The sequence below is a fragment of the Myotis myotis genome, unplaced genomic scaffold (assembly GCF_014108235.1).
Source record: "Myotis myotis isolate mMyoMyo1 unplaced genomic scaffold, mMyoMyo1.p scaffold_m19_p_1, whole genome shotgun sequence".
NCBI lineage: Eukaryota > Metazoa > Chordata > Mammalia > Chiroptera > Vespertilionidae > Myotis > Myotis myotis.
In genome coordinates this window covers 203,577,869-203,602,483 of record NW_023416313.1, presented here as the reverse complement: position 1 = coordinate 203,602,483, position 24,615 = coordinate 203,577,869, and the positions used below count along the sequence as shown (strand labels likewise).

The 24,615-nt window shown below is 51.8% G+C and overlaps 1 protein-coding gene across 1 annotated transcript in view; it reads left to right on the top strand.

The window, feature by feature from the left end:
- The window catches only part of LTBP2 (latent transforming growth factor beta binding protein 2), a 95,093-nt gene that overhangs the window by 36,393 nt on the left and 34,085 nt on the right, over nucleotides 1-24,615 (top strand). The window contains exons 4-9 of the mRNA XM_036312989.1: nucleotides 6,776-6,966; nucleotides 9,398-9,568; nucleotides 9,849-10,055; nucleotides 10,904-11,190; nucleotides 12,199-12,301; nucleotides 22,307-22,381. Of these exons, the coding sequence (XP_036168882.1) occupies nucleotides 6,776-6,966; nucleotides 9,398-9,568; nucleotides 9,849-10,055; nucleotides 10,904-11,190; nucleotides 12,199-12,301; nucleotides 22,307-22,381 (1,034 nt within the window). The remainder of the gene's footprint in view (nucleotides 1-6,775; nucleotides 6,967-9,397; nucleotides 9,569-9,848; nucleotides 10,056-10,903; nucleotides 11,191-12,198; nucleotides 12,302-22,306; nucleotides 22,382-24,615) is intronic.

Below are 24,615 nucleotides of genomic sequence, written 5' to 3'. Positions count from 1 at the left end.
CCCTGGTAAGGGGTGAGGGGTCCCAGACTGCGAGAGGCGCAGGCTGCAGGCCAGGCTGAGGAACCTCCCCTCACCCTCCAGTGCACGAATCTCGTGCACCAGGCCTCTAATATTAAAGTCACCAGCAGCTAGTGATTAACAGATTGGATACCACAGACTAGTGAGCATTTCATCAACACAGAAGGTTCCACTGGACAGTACAGATCTAGGTACATGACCTTGGACAAGTTCCTTAACTTCTCTGTGCCTCAGTTTTCTTTTATGAAAAATGGGGTTAATAACAGTCCCAAGCCCTTACGGTGGTTGTGAGGATTAGATAACATAAGGCATATAACATATAACATATAACACACAGCACAGGATTAGTGCTCGATAAGTGTCCATTATTGTTGTCTAGGACAAGTGGGGCAGGGTTCAAGTCCCCCCCTCCCCACAGGGAGCCCACCAAGCTGGTACCTGTGATACCCAGAAGCTGGAGAGCGATGGCTGTGGCTGGGTCTCACCTGCTCAGCCCTCAAGCTCTGTCTCGCCCAGAATCAGCAGGCTCCTGGCTCTGTGCCAAGGTCACGGTGTTCCCTCCCCCTCCCCCACCAGGCCTGGGTGCCACTTGTTTCCTGCTGGGGCCGGGAAGGATTGTGGCAGGGACTGGCACCGGACGTGTGGCTACACCATCGTGGGTGCCTGGGGAGTTGGCACTGACCGTGACCTGGGCGTGAGGCCTGCCTGGCCAGCCAGGAGGACAGAAGGAGCAGACAGTGAGGGCTCCCCCTTGCCTTGCCAGTGCCCAGCTTCTCAGGGGAGACTGTGCCACCTGGGAGGCACCAGGCATGTTCGCCTGCAGTCCCGGGAAGGAGAGCTCCGCCCCTTTGGCCAGGAGCAGAGATGGAGTCCTGGGAACAGCTCTCTTCCTGTTCCCCTCCTTCCTCTCTGCCTGCTCCCTCTCAGCACCTTCACAGCCTCTCGCTCTGCCTGCCCCTTTAGCCTGGGGGCTCCCAGGACTCCCCACCCCCCGCCTTCTTTACTCTCTCCACTCCTATATTTCTCAGTGTTTAGGTGTCAGAGCACCTGGAAGTCATAAGAAATACCATAAACGATCAATGTAATTAATTCCACGATCAGAGCTGGGAACAGTTTTATTAGCAGAAACTATGACGATCGTCTGTATGTGCAAAAGAAAAGGCCTGGCGAAGGGCACACACGAGTAGAATAAGCTGTCAAGTGAAGTGCGGTGGGCTGTTGCCACGTTTCCCTTTAATATGCACTCACGGCTTGTTCATGTGTTTTATCGCGTGCGAGCGGACAAGTGGTAGCAAGTACCAAAGGTTAGAGACGGATGGATGGGAGCGTAACTCAACCCTGAGACCAGTGCGTTCATTGACACATTTCTCCCTTGAAATTGGGACGTGTTTGCAGAGTTAGTGCCTCAGTCCAACAGTGGAAGGCACGCTGAAGTGCGGTTTGTTCTGCACACTTTCCCTGAGTGATTATCACTCCTCCTTTACTCTGTAACCACCACCTCTGCACTTGGCTCTCCCTCCCCCACCAGCCCCTTCTCTCTCCTCAGTGGCTCTTCCTGGGTGTTTCCATCTGCAGATCCATCTTGAGACACTCGACACGCATCATGTCCGAAACGGAGCCATTTCTTGGATCTCTCACACTGGGATCTTGGCATCTGCCCATTTGTCTAAGCCACAGTTGGGAATTCTCTCGGACTTAAATATCCTCTGAATCTATGCTTTCCTCTGGGTACCACCCTTGGTCCTTAGAGCCTAGAGCAGAGCCTGCAGTCCTCCCTAATGCGATCCATCCACCACCAGGTAATCTTTCACCAGAGATGGTCATTTTAAAAGGCCCATCCTATCATGTCCTAGACCTTCTTAAAGACCACGAATATCTCACGGCTAATATGTGGCTTCCACTGTGCCCCCACACCTTTGCTGGGATGCCGGTCCCTTTGCCAAGCCTCCATGGAAGCAGACAGAGTAAGAGGGTCTTTGCCATCCCTGGACCTCAGTGCCTAGCATGTGAAGGCACTCCATAGGTGCTTCTTGAATGAGTGAAAGAGGCTGGGCTGCTCCGAAGTCTCCAGGGCCCCCCCGCTTACCCATTCAGTACAGCCCAGGCAACCCTCCCCCCACATTTCAGGCCCTCCCCCATATGCACCAGACTTACTCTTCTTAACTCCTCAAAGCCTCAATGTCCTCATCTGTAAAACAGTGATAAAGAAATCACAAATGCTGGGGTGGCTTAAGGATGAACTTACCTGGTTTGGTAACCTCACTTCTGTACCCGGGAGTTCTGCCACCTTCAGCAAGGCGTAGGCAATCCCTCCCCTGTTTTCTTGACTGTAAAATGGGGATAGTGAGTAACCCTTAGGGGTATGGAGAGGCCCACGTGAGCTGATGCATGCGATGTGCATTGCTGGCATAGAGGCTGGGACAGAGGCTGGCGCAGAGAGGGTATTCATTGCACTGTAACACGAGCTTATTCCCCATCCACCCACTTCCCACTGTTACTATTTCCCAGGGCATCCTTCCAAGGTTGCTTTGTGAATATGCAAATACATGCAACAGGTGTCCTTATTTTCTCTCTTTTTACCCAAAAGTTTACATGTCCCACACGGGGAGTCAGCAGATTTTTCTCCATACAAGGCCAGCTAGTAAATAGTTTAGGCTTTGAACAGCAGATGGTTTCTGCGATTCCTCAGCTCTGAGGGAAAGCAGCCTCTGACAACGAGGGCGGCTGTGTTCCAATTAACTTTATTTGTGGAAACTTAAGTTTGATTTTCTTTTTTTCCTTTTTATTTTATTTTATTTTTTATTGTTTAAAGTATTACACATAGTAGTACATATATCTCCTTTATTTTCCCCCATTGCCCTTTCCCCAGCCTCCTTAAGTTTGATTTTCATATCACTTTCTCATGTCATGAAATATCCTTCTTCTTTTGATTTTTTTCAACCATTTAAAAATGAACAAAAATGACTGCTGTTTCACTGTCTGTACAAACACAGGGAGAGGGTCAGATCCGGGGCTGTTCTTCCACTTTTCAAAGCGTCTCGGAGACCTTCCCTACGATGTAGAGGGGCTGCTGCTCTCTGTTTTGAGGGCGGATGACTCCATCCTGTGGATGTAGCCTAGTTGTTTGACCAATCCCCTAGGGCAGGGCACTTCAGTTTTTCTATTCTTTACAAAATATTGTTATTACAAAATAGCGCTGTTATGGATAATCTCGCCCATCCACCGTTTTTGACATTTACAAGTGTCTTAGGTCAGATTCCCCTGGAGGTACAGCTGGGAAATGCATTCTAGTGCTTTATTGGGGGAAGCTAAGGGAGCGGGGGAAGCAGAATGGGTAGGTGGAAGTATCACACAGTCTCACTCATATGTGGAATCTAATGAACAAAACAAACAGATGAGCAAACTGGATCCAGAGACATAGAAGCATGGAACAGTCTGCCGAATCTCAGAGGGAAGGCATGGGTGGGTGGGTGGGAAGAGATTAACCAAAGAATTCATATGCATATATGCATAACCCATGGACACAGACAATAGTGTGGTGAAGGTCTGGGGCAGGGCTGGGGGTGGGCTAGAAGGGATCAATGGGTGGAGAAAAGGGGGGTCTCTGTAATACTTTCAACAATAAAGTTAAATTTAAAAAAAGAAAAGCAAAGAATGGGCAGGTGGGAAGAGCCACGTGAGAACTGGTCCTGGAGAAATCAAGCCAAGGCCTGATTAAGGGTGGAGCATGCAGAGTGGTCCCACCTTGAGGCAAGTGGGTGGGGCTTTTGAGCTTCTGGTTCAAGCAATCATTGGCTTCGTGGTCACGATAGTGGGCGGGGCCTGTCACGTGGCTGCCATCAGCCTAGAGCAGGACTCAGAAGAAGCCAATGGGGACCTGGGCTGGGCACCTGCAGCGTCCACCACAGCAGGTTTATCTGCAGCGCAGCCTCAGGGGTGGAACTGGAGGGGCAAAGCATAGGTGCACTGTGCTGTGGGTAGACTTTGACAAATTGCTGTCCATAAGGGCTGTACCAATTTACATCCTTACCAACAACATCCGAGAGTGCCTGTGTCGGCATAATCTATGATCTCATCGAATTAGTTTATTATTAAACTTTGGGATTTTTGCTAATCGGATGGGTTACCGAATGCCATCTCAGAGTAGTTTCCATTTGCGCATCTCTTAGAATGAGAAAGATTGAGCATATTTTCATGCGTTTAGGAAAACTTGTATTTTTTTCTGTGAGCTGTTCATATTCCTTTGCTGATTTTTCCTTTCGGGCTATTGGTCTGTCTTTTTTCTTTGTAAGAGCTCTTTATATTTTATGGAAATTGGTCTTTTATTATACGCTAGAGGCCCAGCGTGCGAAATTGCACGAGCCCCCAAACCCGCCGCACTGGTGGGACCCCAGACCAGCCAACCTGCTGCGCCGTGAGACCCATCAATGCACCTCCTGGTGACCAGTCATTTGGTCATGACAGCATTACAGCCACTGGCCTTTTATAATATAGACGAGTTGCACATATTTTTCTCATTTTGTCATTTTACTTCATTTAAGGTGGTTTTGGCCAAACCTAGTGTTTTGATCATAGGGTTGTTTGGACAAGTAGATAATATATTCTGTAAAGCACATAGCACGCACCAGGCCACGGCCTGATAGGCACTGCATAGATGTTATCTCCCTTCCCTCCCTTCTCCTCAATTCTGTGCTTTATCTGTGTTCATTATTCTTCCTTAAATATGGCCCATGCTTCCCACCTCCATACATTTTCTTATGTTATTTTTCTTACCTGGAATGTCTTGCTCCTCACTTTTGACTGTAAAATTCCTAACCATCTCTTGAATGGGTAGTTCAAATGTCAGTCTTTCTTACCTCTGAATTCCTACACCTCTGTTAGCCATCCTAGTCCACCGTGGATCCTCGTTATTTACATACATTTGCCGTGCATTTCCTGAGCTTCAGTTGTCTTATCTATAAATAGGAGTTGCTGGGAGAAATAGAGATTTATTTTTATTACAAAAGGATGCATGTTTTCTATAAAAAATTTTACAGAAAAAATTTCACAGATATAGAAACATATAAAGTTTAGAACAGTAGTTAGACATACACAGGCACCCTCATTCCCCAGGGGCAGCCACTGTCACAGGTCCTTCCAGACCTTTCCAATGCCCGTGTAAATGGTTTTAGGAGGAGAGAGGGAGAAGTTTTCTTAAAACACAAAACCGGAAGCATACTATCCATATTATTCTGCAACTTACTTTTTTTTTATTCAATAAAATAACACAAATAAGATGATGCATTGAATCAGTGCTCAATGAATGGTAGCTACCACCGTCCTATCCACCTTGCAGTGACTTATTAAATGTTCTTTTGGCAACAGAGCACTTACCAAGCAAAATCGCGTATGAAAGCCCATTTATAAATGAGATAGGGTGGAGCTGCCAGTGAGGATGAATGTGGGTGGGAGGGGAGGGCACAGAGCCCCTTACCCATTTGTTTTCCCATTGCTGTTTGAACACCTGAGAGTGTTGGACAGGGTGTAGGCACATCACATTTAACTAAGTGACATCATTATGGGGATGTACTGTCCAGGCAAGCTGGTGGTTACCCTGCTGGTCTTCAGCTGGCCCTTAAGGGATTTGAGCTCAGGAATCTTGGGGCCATTGGAGTTCCAATGAGAGAAACATGTGACAGCATGTTAAGTGAGAAATCTATAGGTGATGACAATAGTTTAAGAACATATACTTGAGCAAGGGTTGAAAAGAAATATGCAAAATTATTTGCTCTCTTGGGGTGGGGGTGATGAATTCATTTTTTTTCTCCTTGAATATTGCTGTTATATTATTTTTTCAATAAAACAAATGAAAAGGATAGTCTAAGTTCTGCCCCTGAATCAACCTGTGAATGTGTATATGTTGGGCACCCATGCCACAGGTAATGTGCTAGAAAGGTTGCATTAAGAAGTAGCAGAGGGCCGGCGTGGCTCAGCGGTTGAGCATCACCTATGAACCAAGAGGTCACGGCTTGATTCCACGTCAAGGGCACATACATCACTTGCAGGTTTCCCCAGCCCTGGTGGGAGTACATGCGGGAGGCAACCAATCGATGTGTCTCTCTCACATCGATGTTTCTCTCTCTCTTTCTCCCCCTCCTCCTTCCCTTCCACTCTCTCTAGAAATCAATGGAAGAAATATTCTCATGTCAGGATTTAAAAAAAAAAAAAAAACAGGAAAGAAAAGGGCAGAGGGCCCTGGCCAGGTGGCTCAGTTGGTTAGAGTGTTGTTCCATACATCAATCCCCAGTCAGGGCATGTAAGGGAGGCAACTGATCGATGTCTTTCTCTCTCTCTCTCTCTCTCTCTCTCTCTCTCTCTCACTCAATCAATCAATAAAAACATATCCTTGAGTCGGGGTAAAGAAAAAAAAAAGAAGTGGCAGCGGGTAGGCACAGGACTTGGTTTGGTGGCAGGGGCTGGTCGGTAGCGTCTCACAGACTCAGAATGTTAGAGCTACATGGGACTGGTCTAACACCTTCATTTTGCAGTCAAGGGAACTGAGGCCCAGAGAGGCCGAGTGACTTGCCCAGAATGCCCAGCCAAAGCCTGGCTTTTCCACATATGGGTAGGCACTCCCACTGACCTAGCTGGCTGGCCTTAGCGCAGTCCTCTGTCAGGGCACCTTCATGTTCTTGGCAGCCAAAGAGAGAGCACTCTTCTGGTGCAGGTGGGGGTGGGCAAACCTGTGCAAACCCCTGTGCCTCGGTTGTCTCCACAGGAGCCTGAGTGAGCTCAGCCAGCCCCGCCCCTCCCAGCAGCGCGTGGGGCTGTCCCGGACCGTCAGACTTTACCCGGCCACCTCAGCCAATGGCCAGCTGACGTCTAATGCCCTGCCTGCGGGACCAGGCCTTGAGCGGAGGGATGGTGCCCAGCAGGCAGCATATCTGGACCACCTGTCATCCCCCTGGGGTAAGGATGCCCTCTCTTGGGGCCCTAGGAGAGCAGGGCATCTCAATCTTTGGTTTTCTTCTCCCCGTCTTGCTTCTCTCCTCCATTCTCACTGAAGGGCTGAGTTGTCACCTGTCCCTCATCCTCTCAGCCAGTCAACAAACAATTGTCCAGTGCCAGGCCCCGGGGGGTCCCAAACCAACTGATCGGGGCTTTGTCCCTTTGAGACCCTTAGACTTTTGTTGCTTCATCTCTGCCCCATCTGTCACCTGTCCTGCCTGCACTTCCTTCATGTCCGGCTCTGAACCTCACCTCCCTGGCCTGGCCCTTCCAACTCATCCTTCCTACAAACCTCCTGGACCAACCCAACCAGTTGCTTCCTTAGCACCTAGCACTGGTCCTCTGCTTCCAGAGGAGACAACCGGCGGCCCCTGTGGATTCACGCCTCCGCACATGCTCGGTCACCGCCCAACAGCCTTCCCTGTGTGCCTGGACGCGCTCCCGTTCCCCAGAGCAGCGACTCCAACTGCTCCCACTTTCCCAGGTCCCAACCCTTGGGCACATGGACATGCCTGTGCCTCCAGGAGAGCGCCTGCTTCCTCCCTTCCTGCCCCACCACCAGCACAGTGCCCCCTTCACCTCAACCCCTGGCCATGCTGACTTCATTTCTTTCTTGTTCCATTTTGAAAATTGAGGTATAATTCACATAACGTTACATTTTAAAGTGTACACGTCAGTGGCTTTCAGTATATCCACAATTGGATGCAACTGCCACTGTTAACTAATTCTCGAGCATTGTCATCCCTCTAAAAACAACCACCCCAAATCCCTCATAGGCATTAAGCAGTCACTCCCTATTCCCCCGCCCCCCAGCCCCCGGCCCCACCGATCTACTTTCTGTCTCTAGAGATTTGCACGTCCTGGACGTTGCATATGAATGGAATTATACGAAATGTGGCCTTTCATGTCTGGCTCTTTCAGTTATCGAATGTTTTCAAGATGACCTCCTTTCTTGTCATCTTGAAAGGGGGCTGTCCCTCATCTTGTCTAAGGCACACACGCCTCCTTTCTTTTTTTTTGTTGTTCTTTTTATTTTTAAACCTTTTTTGTTGAAAGTATTACATATGTCCCCCTCGCCCCCCACATTGACCTCTTCTAGCCCTCCCCCACCTCCACCCCAGGCCTTCACCATCCTATTGTCTGTGTCCATGGGTCACACCTCCTTTCTTGATTGCTCTGGAAAGCCAGGCCTTCACGGTCCTCCCCTTGCCCCCTCTGTCCTCCCCTTCAGCCTGTACCTTTCCTGGCAGCTTATACCAGGTACACACAGACTTACTTCTCCACTTTTCTCTGGCTTCCTCCCCCTCTTCTCCCATCAGTCAAGCTTCTTGACCACATAGACCAGCCGTGGGCAAACTACGGCCCGCAGGCCAGATCCGGCCCGTTTGAAATGAATAAAACTAAAAAAAAAAAAGACCGTACCCTTTTATGTAATGATGTTTACTTTGAATTTATATTAGTTCACACAAACACTCCATCCATGCTTTTGTTCCGGCCCTCCGGTCCAGTTTAAGAACCCATTGTGGCCCTCGAGTCAAAACGTTTGCCCACCCCTGGACATAGACTTTTCACACTTTCCCTCCTCAACCTCTCTGCCTTGCCGCTTCCCTCTCTGGGCTCCCCACACCAAATGAACCCCCCTCCTTTGAATGTCCACTGCTACCACCCCTAAGTGAAGCAGCCTCAGCTCACACCGCTGCATGACTTCTGCCGGGTCACCTGCCTCCCCTCCACCTGCACACCAGCTGGGAGGACATTCGCCCCCCACATTTCCTCTTCCATCTCTTACTGGAATTTTCAGTGACTTCCTACTACCCACCAAATAAAGTACCAATCCTTGTTCTGGCAACCAGTCCCCCCCCCCCACACCTCCCCCAAACCTGTCTCTAATCGTTCTTTCAGGCTTTATCTTCCTCCACTTCTCCTAGAAAACTGCACTCCGGTGGGTCTGAGCTACATTCTGTTCTCTGCCCTTTGCTTCAAAGCCCAGCAGCACCGCTTGCAACCCAACCTTCTCCGAGCGTGTTTCCTTCCCTGTGAATTGGAAATATTAGCTTGGATGTAGGAACACGGCCAATAGTCAACCATTCTAACCTACAAAGTGGCATCTTCTAATGGTTCAACCTAAAATAAGACTCAAGAGCATTGAGAGTAAAGTGCATAGAGCCTGAGCTTATTGGCTGCACATTGACGTCCCTCAGTAAATGCTGGTCTGGGGGCTTCTCACAGGTGTTACCCTGCCCCCAACGATGGGGCCTTGTATCCAGTGGGTACTGAGCAAATGCCTTTGGGATGGGCTCACCCCTGGCCCCTGGGCCTATCCAACCAGCCTCTGGAGGTCACAGCTGTGCCTCTCAGCCCTGCCCCCTGGACCCAAGCCCTCTCTCTGCAGGGCTGAACCTCACGGAGAAAATCAAGAAGATCAAGATCATCTTCACTCCTACCATCTGCAAGCAGACCTGTGCCTACGGGCACTGTGCCAACAGCTGCGAGCGTGGCGACACCACCACCCTGTACAGCCAGGGCGGTCATGGGCATGACCCCAAGTCTGGCTTCCGCATCTGTGAGTCCCTTCTGCCCTTAGACGACAGTTCCTGGCTGGCCCTGTCTCCCAGGTTATTGGGGGGTCGAAAAAAAGGCATGAAAGGGTGCTTTAAAAGGGCCAAGGCTGGTTCTTATCTCCCCTTCTTCACCCCCGGGGCCTCCTGGAAAGTCCCTGCATTCCAGGCGACGCTGTGCCGATTTGGAGCATGACTGCGCCCTGCTTCTGTTGTCACCCACTGCGGCAGGGGGGGTGCTGCTCTGTTCTTCCACCGCCGGTCACCTTGAGGTCCATGTTGTAGATTTCTGCCAGATCCCCTGCCTGAATGGAGGCCGCTGCATCGGCAGGGACGAGTGCTGGTGCCCCTCCAACTCCACCGGGAAGTTCTGCCACTTGCCCGTCCCAAAGCTGGACAGGGAGCTTGCGGAGAGGGGCTCCCACCACAGGGCCCTGCTGGAGGGCCCGTTGAGGCAGTCCACCTTCACCTTGCCGCTCTCCAACCAGCTGGGTGAGTGCGGGGCTGGGATGTGGGGCTGGGCGCCCTGGGTTACCCGGGAGGGTGGGTGTGGGCGTTGTGTGGGAGGGGACAGGCCTCCAGGCCTTTCTTCACAGTCAAACCTCCCTCCTTCTCCTCCACCCTCAGGCCTCAGTCTTATTCCCTAAACTGCTCTTTCCCTCCCATCTGAATTCAGCAATGTAGCTGCCCTTACCCCATACTGGGTGCTATGCATGAGACAAAAGAGTATGAGATCAAGGTCTTGCCTTCAAGGAACCCATGAACCTGGATAACAGAGGAGGGTGGACAGGAGAGAGAGAGCATTATAGAACACTTCATTTCCCCTGCCTTCCATCACTAGGTGCCAAACTAAGGTACAAAAATATAGGAGGTCAGGGATGGAGAGCCCCCTAAGCCCAGGGTGTGCAGGGAAGGCTGCATGGAGGAGGTGGACTTCGGTTCGGCCTTAAACAATGGGTACCTTTGGTTACTCAGAGAGGAGGGGAGGGGTCCCTCTGCAGAGGGACTGGCATGAGCAAAGGCACGGAGGTGGGACCACGCGGGCTCAGTGCACTGGAGCTCAGGGGTGCACAGGATCATGGGGAAGGTGGAGTCAGGAAGGCAGCTTAGAAGTTGATAACGAAGGTCCTTCATGGAAAGGCAAGGCGTGAAGGAGTTTGTCCTTCATCCTGTCCTCCCTCACTGGGGAATTGTGCTGAGGTTTGAGTAGAGATTGAAGAAATGAGGGAGGATTGGGGGGGCCACTCACAGCCAGGGGCCCGCCTGGCCCAGGGCTAGAGGACACTCTTCAGAGGGTGGGGCCCTGTTTCCCCGACTCTGACCCCAGCCCCTGTGCCCAGCCTCTGTGAACCCCTCCTTGGTGAAGGTGCACATTCACCACCCGCCCGAGGCCTCCGTGCAGGTGCACCAGGTGGCGCGGGTGCGGGGCGAGGCCGAGGAGGCCCCGGAGGAGAACAGCGTGGAGACCAGACCTGTGCCCCGGCTCCCTGCCAGCCCTGGCCACGGCCACTGGGACAGCAACAGCATCCCCCCTCGGCATGGAGAGGCCCCGCGGCCACTGCCCCCGGCGGCACCCAGGCCTCAGGGGCTGCTGGGCCGGTGTTACCTGAGCAGCGTGAACGGCCAGGTGAGAAAGCCCTGGAAGCTTCCAGAACAGTGATTGCCCCCGCCCCCACTCTGCTCCTTCTCCTTCTCTCTCCTCCTCACTCTTATGGAACGTAAGTGCCACAGAGTCTCCCATTCCCCACGTGAGAAAACTAGGCCTACAGTGGCCGAGCGCAGGCCGCTGGCATCCTACCTGGGCTCCACGAGGCACCCGTCAGTGCTCGCAGAGCAGGGCGCCAGTGTCCTCGGCCCCCGTAAATCCTGGGCTCTCCTGGAGCTGAGCCCAGGGTCTCCTGGTGCAAGGACAGTGGGGCCATTAGATCTGGCGAGAGTTCGGTATTCAGCTGAGAGTGGGGTCACAGAGATGAGGAATTAGCAAATGCAGGTTAAACCCCAAAGCCTTGGGAGTACGATGATGAGGGACACCTCACACCCACCTGGAAGCGACCACAGCCAGCGATGGAAGATCGAGGAGCTTTTCTGAGCCCAGGCACCTACGTACAGGAGCTAAGCCAGACCCAGGACGGTTTTTCTGGGGCTTGCAGTTTGGTGTTTCCAGAAATCCCTCCTGATTTTAGGGGACTGGAGGAGGCCGGCAGTAACCAAGGGATAGGGACTCTGAGTCCCCAGCCCTCCCTGGCCCCTCAGCTTGTGGTGTCCCTGAGCCTGGGCCATTCCTGTGGGGAAGGTTGGCACCGTGGGTGACCCTGGAGTTGGACAGAGGAAAGCCCATCCTTTGGGGTCCCCCATCTAAGGGCTGAGGCACGGAAGGAGGCAGTTTGCAGACCTCATAGAGAAGAGCTTATCCTGCCTGGGGTGTGTCCACCCCTCAAGTTTAAGGTCTGCTGAGTGGACTGCAGGTTTGCCAGCTTCTGTTTGGAGCATCAGTTGACTCTTTCCTACCCTCCCTGGGGTGGGGGACCCTCCAGCAAGGTGTGGGGGGAGGGAGCACTTGTCTCGGGCTTCCCTGGGACATCTCTGTGCACATAGGGGAGGGAAGAGGTGACACGTGCCATGGCCTTTTTTCCAGTGTGCCAACCCCCTGCTAGAGCTGACTACCCAAGAGGACTGCTGTGGCAGTGTGGGGGCCTTCTGGGGGGTGACCCTGTGTGCCCCCTGCCCGCCCAGACCAGGTGAGTGCTGGGTGCCAGGGTCCAGGGTTGTGTGGGAAGCTCACCAGGGCCTGGCCTCTGCTTTACCCGCCCCCATCTCCTACCCGGGTCTCAGAAGCCAGGCGGGTAGAACACGGGGATAGACTGGGCAGCCTTTCCAGATCTGCTTCGAGGCTGCCTCTGGCTGGTGGCTGAGGCTGTTGAGGACTCAGACAGCTCAGCCCCTCTGCCCAGGGCAGCCTGGCCTGCCTGCTCCATCTGAGTGTCTGGGAAGGCTCCTCCCTGTTGCCAGTGTTCTTGCTCGGATTTTAGGGATCCCATTCCATGCTGGGCCCTCTTCTACCCTTGCACCCCTTTCCATATACCTCCTGCCCAGATACCAGGGCCCCAGAGGTCTTGATTTGGTGACTTAGTGTCTCCCTTGTTCTCTCCCTGGAGGGGCCCCCAAGCCTTCTCTCACCTCCTGTTTTCTGCCTCCAGTCTTTGAATCAGGAATTGGGTGTGTGTCCCAGAATGTCTTCAGCCTTGGGTATGGAAAATCCAGTTCCCTGCCCTCTTTTGGATAGTGGAAAAACCTAACATATTTTTATGCATTTATTCATTCATTCACTCACTCAGCAAATACTCGCTGGGTACCCCGTGCGTGCCAAGCTCTGAGAATTCAGGAGTGAGCAAAACGCTGCTCTCACGGGCATTGATCTGGCCATCGGGAGGCTGTGTCACGGTGCCTGTGCCTTGAGCATGGGTGCTGCCCACGCAGCCTGTCTGCCCCTCCAGGCCTCACTCCTGGGCCTGGTCCCGGTCCTGTCAGCAATCGACTCAGTGAGTTGGCTTTGTGGGGGGCCTGGACTAGAGCCCAAAGGTGGGAGGGGCAGGGCTGTTCTTAACTTCAGACCCAGCTTTGGAGCAGTAACCATATTTTCCTAACTAAAAATAAGCGTGACGGTTTCACCGGGTAATAGACTTTTTGGTGAAGCACCAGAAGGTTGTATTCAGCTCCCAGGCTTGAACACCCAGAACATACCTGGTGTCAGTCCCAGCTCTGCCTGCTGACTTCTCTCTGCTCTGTCTCTGATCTACAAAGGCAGACAGACAGTCACAGTGCCAGCCTCGCAGGGCTGCCGTGGAGGGTGTATGAGATGATGCGTGTGCTTAGTGTTCGGTCCATAAATGGTAGCTGTTAATAGTATTATTAGAAAGATCTCTCCAAAAAGGGAAAAGGGAATGGACCCACTGCCTCACTGGGAAGAGTGCCGCCAGGCTACTCAGCATCTCCCCCTGCAGGCCAACGATGTTTTTGCCACTTTTCTTTTTTCCCTTGTTTTTCCTTTTTCCTTCTGGCCCAGCTGACCCTTGAGATTTCCATATCCCACATTCCACTCAGTCAACAATCAGCCAGTTTAAAGTGTGCCCTTTAAAGTGTGACCGTGGAGAATTCCACAAAAGCAGTGCCCATCCTGTCTCTAAGCCTGCAGTCGAGTGGGGGAGGGGAGGAGGGGGGCGAAGACAGGTAATGGGCATCAGAAAGAGAGAAAGAGTGCTAGTGCAGAGACTAGGCAGTGCCAGATGCAGTGGGAACGGACAGCAGAACCAGAGCCTGGTAGGTCCTGCAGCACCTTTGTGCAAATTAGAGAAAGGTCCGCCTTCCATTGGTCCAAAACAGTCTGCATAAACATACAGATCTAGGATGCCAATGATCCCTTTAATGTGACGTTTTGTGCAGAGCACAACCTGCACATCTGTACACTGTGGGTGTAGGAAGTCTTAGCTCAAACTGGGAAAGTGAATCAGGGAAAGCTTCTTAGAGGAGGTGACATTCAGGATGAGATCTGAAGGTTTATCAGAGTAACACATGGGGGACTGCTTACTGAGCAGAGGAAATTGCAGATGCAGGTGAGACCAAGAGAGTGAGCAACATTTCCTGGAGCACAGCACACCCAAGGCTGAGCCCTCCCCCACTCCCTGTCCCAGGTACCACATCCCCCAACCCCCACTGTGTTCAGCACACTCAGCAAGCTGGGCACCAGGGTGCAGGCCCTGGAATGGCAAGCATTCTAGGACACCAAAGAACATAATAACAAAGACCAGGGCGCTGCAAGCATTTAAAACACATTCAAGTGCAGCTGGGCATTGTATAGAGAAGGGGCAAGGGCAGGGAGCCTTGTTTGTGTTGACAGAGTGCCACGCACCTAGCTCCGTGCCCAAGCCTGGGGCCAGGCTGGGGATGTTTCTTTAAGGAGGCATGACAAGCAAGCTACTGTGCAAGAGTGGGAGGAAGGAAAGCCAGGGGCCGGGGTGGGATTGGGAATAGTGGGCAAAACTTGTGGGTTCTAGAACGTTCTCAGCCCTGGTGGCTTTGCCCCTCTGAGCCTCTATTTCTCTGATAAAATAAGGCTTTGCATCTCAGGGAAGGACTTTGTCATCCTCAATGAGGCAGTCTAGCAGGATCAGGGGTCGGGGAGTGATACAGCCTGCAGCCAGGGAGCCGTGTGACTTTGTTGCTTCACCTAAATCACCTGGCTTCTGAGGCTCTGTGCTGGACTGTGGGAAGGTCCCTGCAGAATACTATTTCTCCTTCTTCTTTCTCCTCCTCCTCCTCCTCCTCCTCCCCTTCCCACTCCTCCTCCTCCTCCTTCTTCTTCTTTCTTCTTTTAAGGAACTTCCGTAGTAATGTAGCTGTCTGTATTAAAAGTAGAGATCAGGAAGCATTTGAGATCTTGCTTCCCAGCAACTGTCGTCAGTTTGGCTCAAATACAATCTTATAAAAATTCAAAAAATAAAAAGTAAAAGTAAAGAGTAGAGTAGCATAGTGAGAAATAGAAGAATAGGGCTAATTTAAGAAACACCTAGGAATTAAAATCAATGCCCAACGGGCATGGCTCAGTGGTTGAGCATCAACCTATGAACCAGGAGGTCATGGTTCGATTCCCGGTCAGGGTACATGCCTGAGTTGCAGGTTCGATCCCCAGTGGGGGGCGTGCAGGAGGCAGACGATCAATGATTCTCTCTCATCATTGATGTCAGAATGCTGCTATTTCTAACACAGAAAAAGGACTGCCTTCAAGTATCAGTTACATGGCACAGACAAATCCCCTTTCTTCCAGAAAAATTCCCTGGGGCCCTCTTTCTCAGGGGGATGACTCAGTGGATCCAGGCTAGCCTATGGTCCCCCTTCTCCCTTCACTGAGTGACAGATGCAGCTGACCCTGGTGACCCCCCGGGAGTTATCAAAGGTCCCCACTCAGAACTTCCGAAGTCCCCCCGCCAGGGCCTGGAGAGCACCTGGCCCTTAAAAGCCACTTTGATCGAAGCCACATTTTTGAGTTTTCATCTAAGACAGACATCTGGGTTGACTGAAAAGCTGGCCGCTGCCCCATCTGTCTTGGCACTGGCTGTGTCCACCCCAAGGCCCCTTGGCTGGGGCAGCAGGGCTTGCTCACAGCGCGAGGTTTGCATTGGTGGCTCCAGCTGTTTGCCACGAGATCGCCTTTCCATCTGCTTGGCACGGGATGAGTTCCCCTCGGAACCCGGGCCCCTCCCTGCGTCTCCAGGGAGAGCTGGCTCTTGCTCTGCCCCTTCAAAGGATTCTGCAGCTTTCCCTCTTCCAAACAACCACAACCACCCTTTTCTGAACGCTCACCCTATGCAGGGCTCAACACCGGCATGATCTCATCGAATTGTTACAACCACCTGCAAGCTAAGGCTCTGTATCCCATCTGGCAGGTGAGGAAATGAAGTTCAGAGAAGGCTGGGGAACTTGTCCAAGGTCGGGCAGTCAGGACAAGTGCAGCTAGGGTTCAAACACCACAGCGCGCCTGATTCTCAGCCGACCAAGCTCTTCTGGGGGGGGGGGGGGGGGCGGGCCTGCCTGAAGACAACAAAAATCAGGACCCCAAACCATCATTTCACAGACAGGAGGGTGCACCCCGGGATTGGTTCATGACCCATGTGTGCATGAAGGACAACGTCCCTCAAGAAGGTTGGGGTTGGATAGACAGGCTGGGCAGCAGCCTACAGCCCAGGCCTAAGCGTTAACTCAGACGCACGGAGAAGTGTCGCAGGGGGAAGTGAGGAGGCTTGTTCCATGCGGCTCAGGAGGGCGAAGGCCGACGTGTTGATGTTTCTGGAAAGCAGAGCTCAACTCCAAACAGAGCGCTAGCAGCAGCGTATTAAAAACTGCAACTGGGACTTCTGGTGCAGACAGTGGAGCAGGTAAATGCTGTGATTGCCTCCGCCCACGACCACATCAGAATTACAACTAAGCCCCAGCACAACCACTTGCAGGACCATCTGCAGACGAGCCAAACGGAACTCCTATAACTGAGGGAATAAAGAAGAAGCCACATGGAGATGGGATTTTTTTTAAAAAAACTACAACTGCCCAGAAATATAATGAATGGGGTGTGCGCAGAAGTCCTGAGTTCCCCGCCATGAAGAGTGTGCTTACCTTAGTAAGGCTTGTAGGAGTTGGGGAAGGAATTGATTTTTGAGGGAATGGAGATATATATATATATGGGTGGTTTGGGCATGACGCTGGGTTGGAGCAGAGAAACGTGGGGCCAGTCACAGCAGCAATGTCATTATCGTCACTGTCGTCGTTATTCGGAGCATCTCATAAGGGCCAGGCTCCATGCTAAGTGCTTCCTCGTTTTGTTGTTCTAACAATATCTCTAGGAGTTTCCGGTGTCACTATCTTCATTTTACAAATGAGGAAATTGAGCCTGAAACCTCAGATCTATAGCAGCCCAGACCTCTGCTTCTAACGTTACGCTCTCTAATTAATCTGCCCGCCTCTGTCCATGCTGCTTCTTGGGTTCTTGGCATTTGCTAAACTAGAGGACCAAGCTTACTCAGCCGATGTGGCTCAGTGGCTGGGCATCGACATATAAACCAGGAGGTCACAGTTCGATTCCTGGTCAGGGCACATGCTGGGGTGCGGGCTTGATCCCCAGTAGGGGGTGTGCAGGAGGCAGCGGATCAATGACTCTCTCTCATCTTTGATGTTTCTATCTCTCTCTCTCCCTCTCCCTTCTTCTCTGAAATCAATAAAAAATATATTAACAATGTTCAGTTAGAGTACCCAGCTTGGGGAACAGCTGTGCTGGGGTGGGGTTCCTCTTCTCTGGGACTCTGGATGAGATGCCCAGTTTCCTGCCCTTTGAAAATGGGTTTTTCAGAATTTCAGTTGTTGGGCTGAAAAAACAACAACAACTGTTTCTTTGGCTTGGGGATTTTCTGAGAGCTTCTCCAAGGAACTTGGAGCATCCTGGGAACTAAGCCTGGGATCATGTTAGCACCTCCCTACACAAGCGGGGGTGTCCCTGACACGTGGCGTCTCTGGCCTGGAGCTCCAGGAAGGGATGGGGGAGGGTTCTGGCCAGACCTCGCTCCACCTCCCGGCTTGTGGTGACTAAGATGCCCACTTTGGCTCCAGTGCCACCCGAGGAAGGGGTCAGAGCCCATCTTTGGGCAGAACTTCTATAATGATTGGAAGGATCCATTGGGACTTCACCGGGGAGGAAAATCTGAAACAATGAACATTATGATAATTACCAGCATGTGACAAGAATCGTGCTCAGAGTTTTACACCCTTGCTCGGTGTTATCCCTCCCCCACCCCAGCCAAAGGAAGGAATTTTCATCCCCATTTGACTGATAAGAAAATTAAGGCTCAGAGACGTTGAGTAATTTGCCCAAGTCTCTCCAGCCAGTGATGGGCAGCAGGCTAGCTTGCTATCCTTCAGGTTGTGTGGAAGGAAGGAAAGGGAGGAGGGAGGAGGGAGGGAGGGAGGGAGGGAGGAATCCTTGGGAAGCACTTACAGGCTGTGGCAGGCAGCTGCTAGTTCAGTTGCCATTGATTGTTTCAGTGAAGTTAATCCTCACAACAACCCACGAACTGAGTCTCTGTCCACACTTCTACAGATGAGAAAGATTAAGACGGAAAGAGGAGAAGCAGTGTGCCTCCGGCCACATGGCTCTTCAGACTGGAGCCAGGAGTTGAATGCGGGTCGGGCTGCCCCACCCTCTTTCACCCACTCGGGGACGTGGAAGTGTCTCTCCAGCTTACCTGCCTGAGGTTTACAAATTGGGGGTTTCAGCTCCAACCTGATCATGTGCCCTTACACATCGAGCTCAGCCTCATCTGCCTCATCTGGCGTGTGTGTGTGTGTGTGTGTGTGTGTGTGTGTGTGTGTTCGTTCTCTGGGCAGAGGGGTGTATGGCAGGCCATCTGTCATCACAGCTGAGATCGGCATGGCTGGTAAACTACCCCGTGGCCAGACTTGTGTCTCCACCTCCTCCTCCCTGAGCTCTGCCATGGGGTCAGGGCCGAAACTGTCTCCAGCCATTGGTGTGCTCTTGCTGAGGCCTTCCTGGGGGTCCCAGCAGCCAAGGGGAGAACTCTCAGGGCAGGGGCAGGCTGCAGCCAGCGGCCCTCTGCTTCCTTCCCGGTGTGTACCCAGGCCGAGGTGTGGCAGTGAATGGACAGGGCCCGGGTCAGAGGCCGGAAGACCTGAGTTCCAGGCCCACATGTCCTGGTCTCCTCACATATGTCTGCCCTACATGATCCCGGGCATTTTGTGATGTTCAGACTCCTTGGAGTTCAGGGGGATCGCAGCCGACCCCTCAGGAGCTGCTTTGGCCTCCATGCGTCTAAAAGTCCCAAATGCAAGGTCACCTGCAGCTTCCAAGTGTCTCCGTGGAAATCACGGGTTAGCAGGCACTCTCTCTCTCTGTCCAGATCTCACAAATCCCTCTCTGTCTACTCTCTGATCCTTGAGCTGAGAGGCCATGAGGCAGCACAGGTTCTTCACCATTCCTTTATTGATCCTGCAGAGCCCTTTGGTGATATACATTGTGGAGCATTTGCCCAGCATCTAATTAGTTCCTCTGACCTCCTCCTTTTTGATCCCTTGTTAAAAAAAAAAAGAGGGGAGAAGGGGTAAAGGAAGAGGGAGGGTTCCCAGAAAGGGTGATACCCTTTCTGCTAACAGGCATCTTCCTGTGACCTTCAGACCCCAGGATTCTCAGCTTAGGCACCTCCTAAGGCTCGCCATGCAGTCAATCATTTATTTATTTGGAGGCAGTAGAGAGGAATGGTTCAGAATTTATCCTCTGGAGGCAGATGCCAGGGATCATAATCCCAGCTCCAGCCACCTGTTGGGTGACCGTGGGCATGTTTCCCAACCCCTCTGTGCCTCAGTTTGCTCATCTGTAAAATGGGGGTAATGATAGTAAGGGCCTCCAGAGCTGTTATGAGGATTAAATAAGTTAATATGTGAACAGCCTTCATAACAGGGCCCGGCCCCTAGTGAGCGCTGTTTTGGTGTTTGTTATGATTATCCATTCCACGTTGATTAAGTGCCATGCTGTCCCATCTGCTGCACTCGGCTCCAGAGACATAGCAACAACGAAGAAGATAAGGGACCTTGTCCTCACGGATCTTACGCTTTATGGGGGGAGATAGGCAAGCAAACAGCCTATCATGTTAAATCTATGACAAGGGAAGGCCTGTGTGTGTTGGGAGCACTCGAGAGGCGTGCCTGGGGCGGGTGCCAGGGGTGGGTGTCGGGGTGGTGATACCTGCCCTCCCTGCTCACTATGAGTCACACAGCTCAAGCGCTTTCGGCTGAGCCTAGCCCCCACGGTGGAGCAACATGCAAACCCTGAGCAAGACCTTCCACAGCAGGCACAAATATTACAACTTATATCCACATCCTTTTTATCTTAAAGAACGAAGCTTTACTCATTTATGTCCTCACTTGATCCGTATATCAGACGGTCAGCGGTCATGTTTGGCACACACAGTGCAGGGAAGAGTGGGGTCCGCAGGAAGGGTGGTGCACTCGTGTTTGCCTGGCATATCACAACACACAACATACAGCAATGCTCGGCTCACGGGTGTTCAATTATGTCGTCTAGTTTTAACCAGCAACCCTCCCCAAGTGGAGCCCGGGCTCCAAATGATGAAGAAGGCCATGGCGCTTTAGTTATAGACATTGTTCTTCTGACCTAGCCGTGAGTGTATAATGTGCCCAGAGAGAGCAGCTAATGACAGGAGTCAAACTGTCTTGATTACAAAAACGAGCCGTTCAAACTTTGCTGTACAGGTATACCCGTCTCTCGGTATTTGCAAGGATCCATTTCCATAATAAAATATACAAAAAACTATCTTCTTTTTTTATCCTCACCAGAGAATATGTCTACTGATTTTTGAGAGAGAGAGAGGAAGAGAGAGAGAGAGAGAGAGAGATATGAGAGAGAAACATAGATTGGTTGCCTCTGGTATGTGCCCCAACTGAGGATTGAACCCACACCTGGGTATGTGCCCTGACCGGGAATTGAACCCACAACCTTTTGGTACATGGGATGACACTCCAACCAATAGAGCCACCCGGCCAGGGCAAGAACTATCCTTTTGTAAACCATTAAAGAGAGGATGAACCAGAGGACATATAATCTCGACAGTAAGTGACTTCTTGAATAAAAATAAGCTTTACTAAACAGCTCTGGAAGTTTACCCACTGATGTTGTGACTAGTAAGGTGACAGTGATGGAGAGGACTGGATGTAAAATGCCTCCACTGCAGACTTCATGGGCCAGCTATTGCTGCAAACAAGTCAAAGCCAGGGGACAAATTGCTATGGGAAGTCATCATGCAGTTTAGCTTTACAAAACAAGACCTTCGAAGTCCGATGGTATCTTTATGGAACTTTGTGTTGGAATGGTGTCTGTGAAAATTCCTCGAGCCCTTTGAGAACTGCTGGCTATGTCTTTCTTGGCAGAGGAAGTGTCAGACTTAAAGATGAGCTACTCTTTGTTAAAAAAAACACAAAAATATGGATATTCTATATTTGCTGCCTTTTTCTGTGATGACAGATGGCTGTCAGTAGTATGCTCCCTGCTAGAGCTTTTCAGCAAGGTCGACATACTAGTCTGTCCCTCCAAAGTAATGGAGACTTTTCCCTGTGTGTGCTTTTTTAATTAAAAAGTTTTAAATTTCTCTATAAAGTAAAAGGGAATGTTGTGAAATCAAGGCAGGAGATGTACCAACACCGAAACACTGCAAATTATTTCCTTATTATGGGATGCTGTAAACCATCTCCATTTGCACACTTGAAAAACTTGAAAGCTGGAATTTTCTAACTTAGAATTTAATTTGTAAGAACAAGTAACTGACCTCCCTATGGGCAGATGGAATTTTACTAGCCAGATTTCAACAGCATCGCATGATTGGTAAATGTGAGTGAAAAATAAATGTCATGGTTGTATAAGTGCAATCACTAATGAGTTTCTTCCCTCTTGATCTAGGATACTTTGTCAGCTAAACCAAGTATCAAAATAGACCGATCTTAGCCGGGGTGTGAATTGTATCCAGATGTTTAAAAAATAGCAAAACAGCCCTGGCTGGTGTGGCTCGGTCGGTTGGGTGTTGTCCCGTGCACTGAAAGGTTGTTGGTTCGATTCCCGGTCAGGGTACATTGCCTGGATTTTGGATTCGTTTCCTGGTAGGGGGCATGCAGGAGGCAGCTGATCAATGTTTCTCTCTCACATTGATGTCTCTCTCTCTCTCCTCCCTCTTCCTTCTTCTCTCTCTAAAAATCAATAAAAAATATTTTTTAAAAACATCAGTAGAACAACTATAATTATGTAAGATGTACTCATTAGGAGAAACTGGGTGATGGAGCCTCAGGGACTATTTTTTTTGCAACTTCCTGCAAACCTAGAATTACTTCAAAACAAAAAGTTTTTAAAAAAGTGATAAACGTGTTCAATCATATGTGATATTGTATTACATTGATAGAGTAATATAAACGTTATGTAATAGAATCATATGCAAAATATATAGTGGCTTAGTATCACTTTTATGATGAGCAAGGTGGACAGGGAGTAGCCTGGTGGGAGCCAGGGCAGGGATTTCAGCTAAGGAGACACAGCTGGACACCGAGACTGCACCCTACCTCCCAGCGTGGGTGACAAAGGAACCCAAGGGCCCTCACTGAGACCTGTCTGTACCTTCACTCCTCAGCCTCTCCAGTGATTGAAAATGGCCAGCTGGAGTGTCCCCAGGGGTACAAGAGACTAAACCTCACTCACTGCCAAGGTAAGGATGACCAGGGCCACGGCTGGGCTCGGGGAAGGGAAGTGATGGAGGCCTGAGGGTGCAGGAACACCTCTACCCACCCTGCATCGCCGGTGGACGCTGCCTGCGTGGTCTCCCCTGGGGAACTCTAGACCCCAGCTTGGGGAAGCTTTGGGGTTTGCAGGTTCCAGAGGCCTAAGGAGTCAGGGGATGGGATAGGTCACCCTGAGAAAGGACCTGCAGCCAAGCCCATCCCTCCCTCCCCATCTCCACCCGCCCTCTCCCGGACCTGGGCCAGGTGCCTCTATGGAATGTGTGATGCCATATCTGAGGGTGCCACCCCACTTCCCCAACATCCACTCGCCTCCCGGGCTGACCTCCCTGGATGGGAAGACTTTGGACTCCAGGGTGGGAGACCAGGTCCGCCTGAGTTAGCAGAGACCTCTGTGCACGTTGCCCAACAAGCACCTTCAGGGCTTCGCCTGCCTCAACCCACAGCCGGGCGGGGGTGGGGGGGGGAGAGTAGGGGTGGGAGGAGGCACAGATGGAGCAGAGGGGACTGGCCTTGCTGGGCTGGTCTGGATGACCGGCTCTGTAAGGCCAGCTGAGGCCCAAGGTGCTCTGCATTAGAAAGTGCCTGAGCAGCCAGGCCCAGGGGCACCTTGGGACACAGGGTGGGAGGGGGGCTCAGCTATGGCTTCTGCAGGGGATCCCAGTGGGGTGAGCCGTGGGACCGGGACTGAGGGGTCCAGAGGCTTCACCAAGGAGGCAGCTGCCACTCAGCAGCTCAGGCTCTGAGTGAGGAGCCCTGTCGGCTATGAGCCTGGCAGTGGGTGTGACAGGAGCAGGCCTTTCAGCCGTGAGAGGCTTCTGGGGCTGCCGCAGGTCAGCGAGGAACTAAGCTTCCCAAAGGGGAGGCTGCCTTGGACGTACCGCCGTCTGTCTGGCTACTTTGGGTGAAGCTGGGTGAGAGACCAGGGCTCGACCCCGGTGGCCTCCTAGGTGCCTTCCCCCTGGAGGCTGCATCAGGGGGGTGGAGCCTGAGGACGCCCCGGGGTGGCAGGGCTACCTGCCTGTGGGGTGCCAGGCCCCAGAGGCGATTTCTGGCCGGTCGATAAGAAAGGGGACTTGTACCAGGCACAAGGGCAGACGTCTGACCCAGCCCAGCCCAGCCCAGGGTCCGCCTCCCTCAGGGGCAGTGGGCGGAGGGCCTGGGGGACAGCGGTGGGGAGAGATGTCTGTAGTTTTGCCCTTGGAGGGTGCGATAAAGCTATTCATACCTAAATGTGTGCAGTGCTTTCCCAGCCCGGGAAGGTGAGTTTATATCCAGAATCTCCGCTCTCCAGCCACTGAGCCCCGGGGTACAGGGTGCTCAGGGGCCCTCCCCCGGAGGCCCTGCCCCTGAAACCTCCCCCTTCCTGAGTCTGGGGTGGTGGTCTCCATGTCTGCGAAGGGACCCCCCCACAACTCTGCACCCCCGTGTGCCACCTCCGCTCTCTCTCCATCCTTCTCTCCTACTCCCTCGGGGTAATTTTGGGGTGTCACTCTGAGCTGCATACATTGTGCCAGGTGCTAGTACACAGGGGTGGCTTAGACATGGCTGCTGCCCCAGGTGGAGGCAGACACCTAAACGATTGCACAGCACCTGCCTCCTCCCCCTGGTCGGTATCTCCATCCTGCAGCTCCCTGCGTGCCTGTTCCCCAGACTTGGGCCTGGGAGCTGCTTCCGGGTCTCTCAGGCAGGCTGAACAGGAGGGACTGGGAAGCCCTGTCTCCACCCTCCAACCCCAGCTGTCCCCTTATCCGCGTCTCCTGTTGGCATCCCAGCATGTCACGTACTAGCTGAGTGGATTTGGGCAAGTTATTCCCAGAGCGTCCGTTTCCCCACCTATAAAATGAGGACATGTGGACCTGTTTGGTTGAAATTGTTTGAAATTAAATGAGGTGCCACATGTAAAGCACCAGGCACATAAGAGGCGCTCAGTAAACATTAGCTCTTAATATTATGATCATTAATATCAGCTACAGGACCAAGTGATTTGCCATTTTTAGTTTGTTTTGTCCTCCTATTGGAGACTATCTGGTAGTTACTCTTATTAACCGCATTTGACAGATGGGAAAGTGAGGCACAGAGGGAGGGAGCAACTTAATAAAGGGCAGCTCTCTTATTGTTGTCCCTTTCCTTGGAGAAAGCATTTGAAGATCTCTGCCCCAGCCCTTCCCTCCATCAGGCCTCATGGGGCGGGTCCATGGTC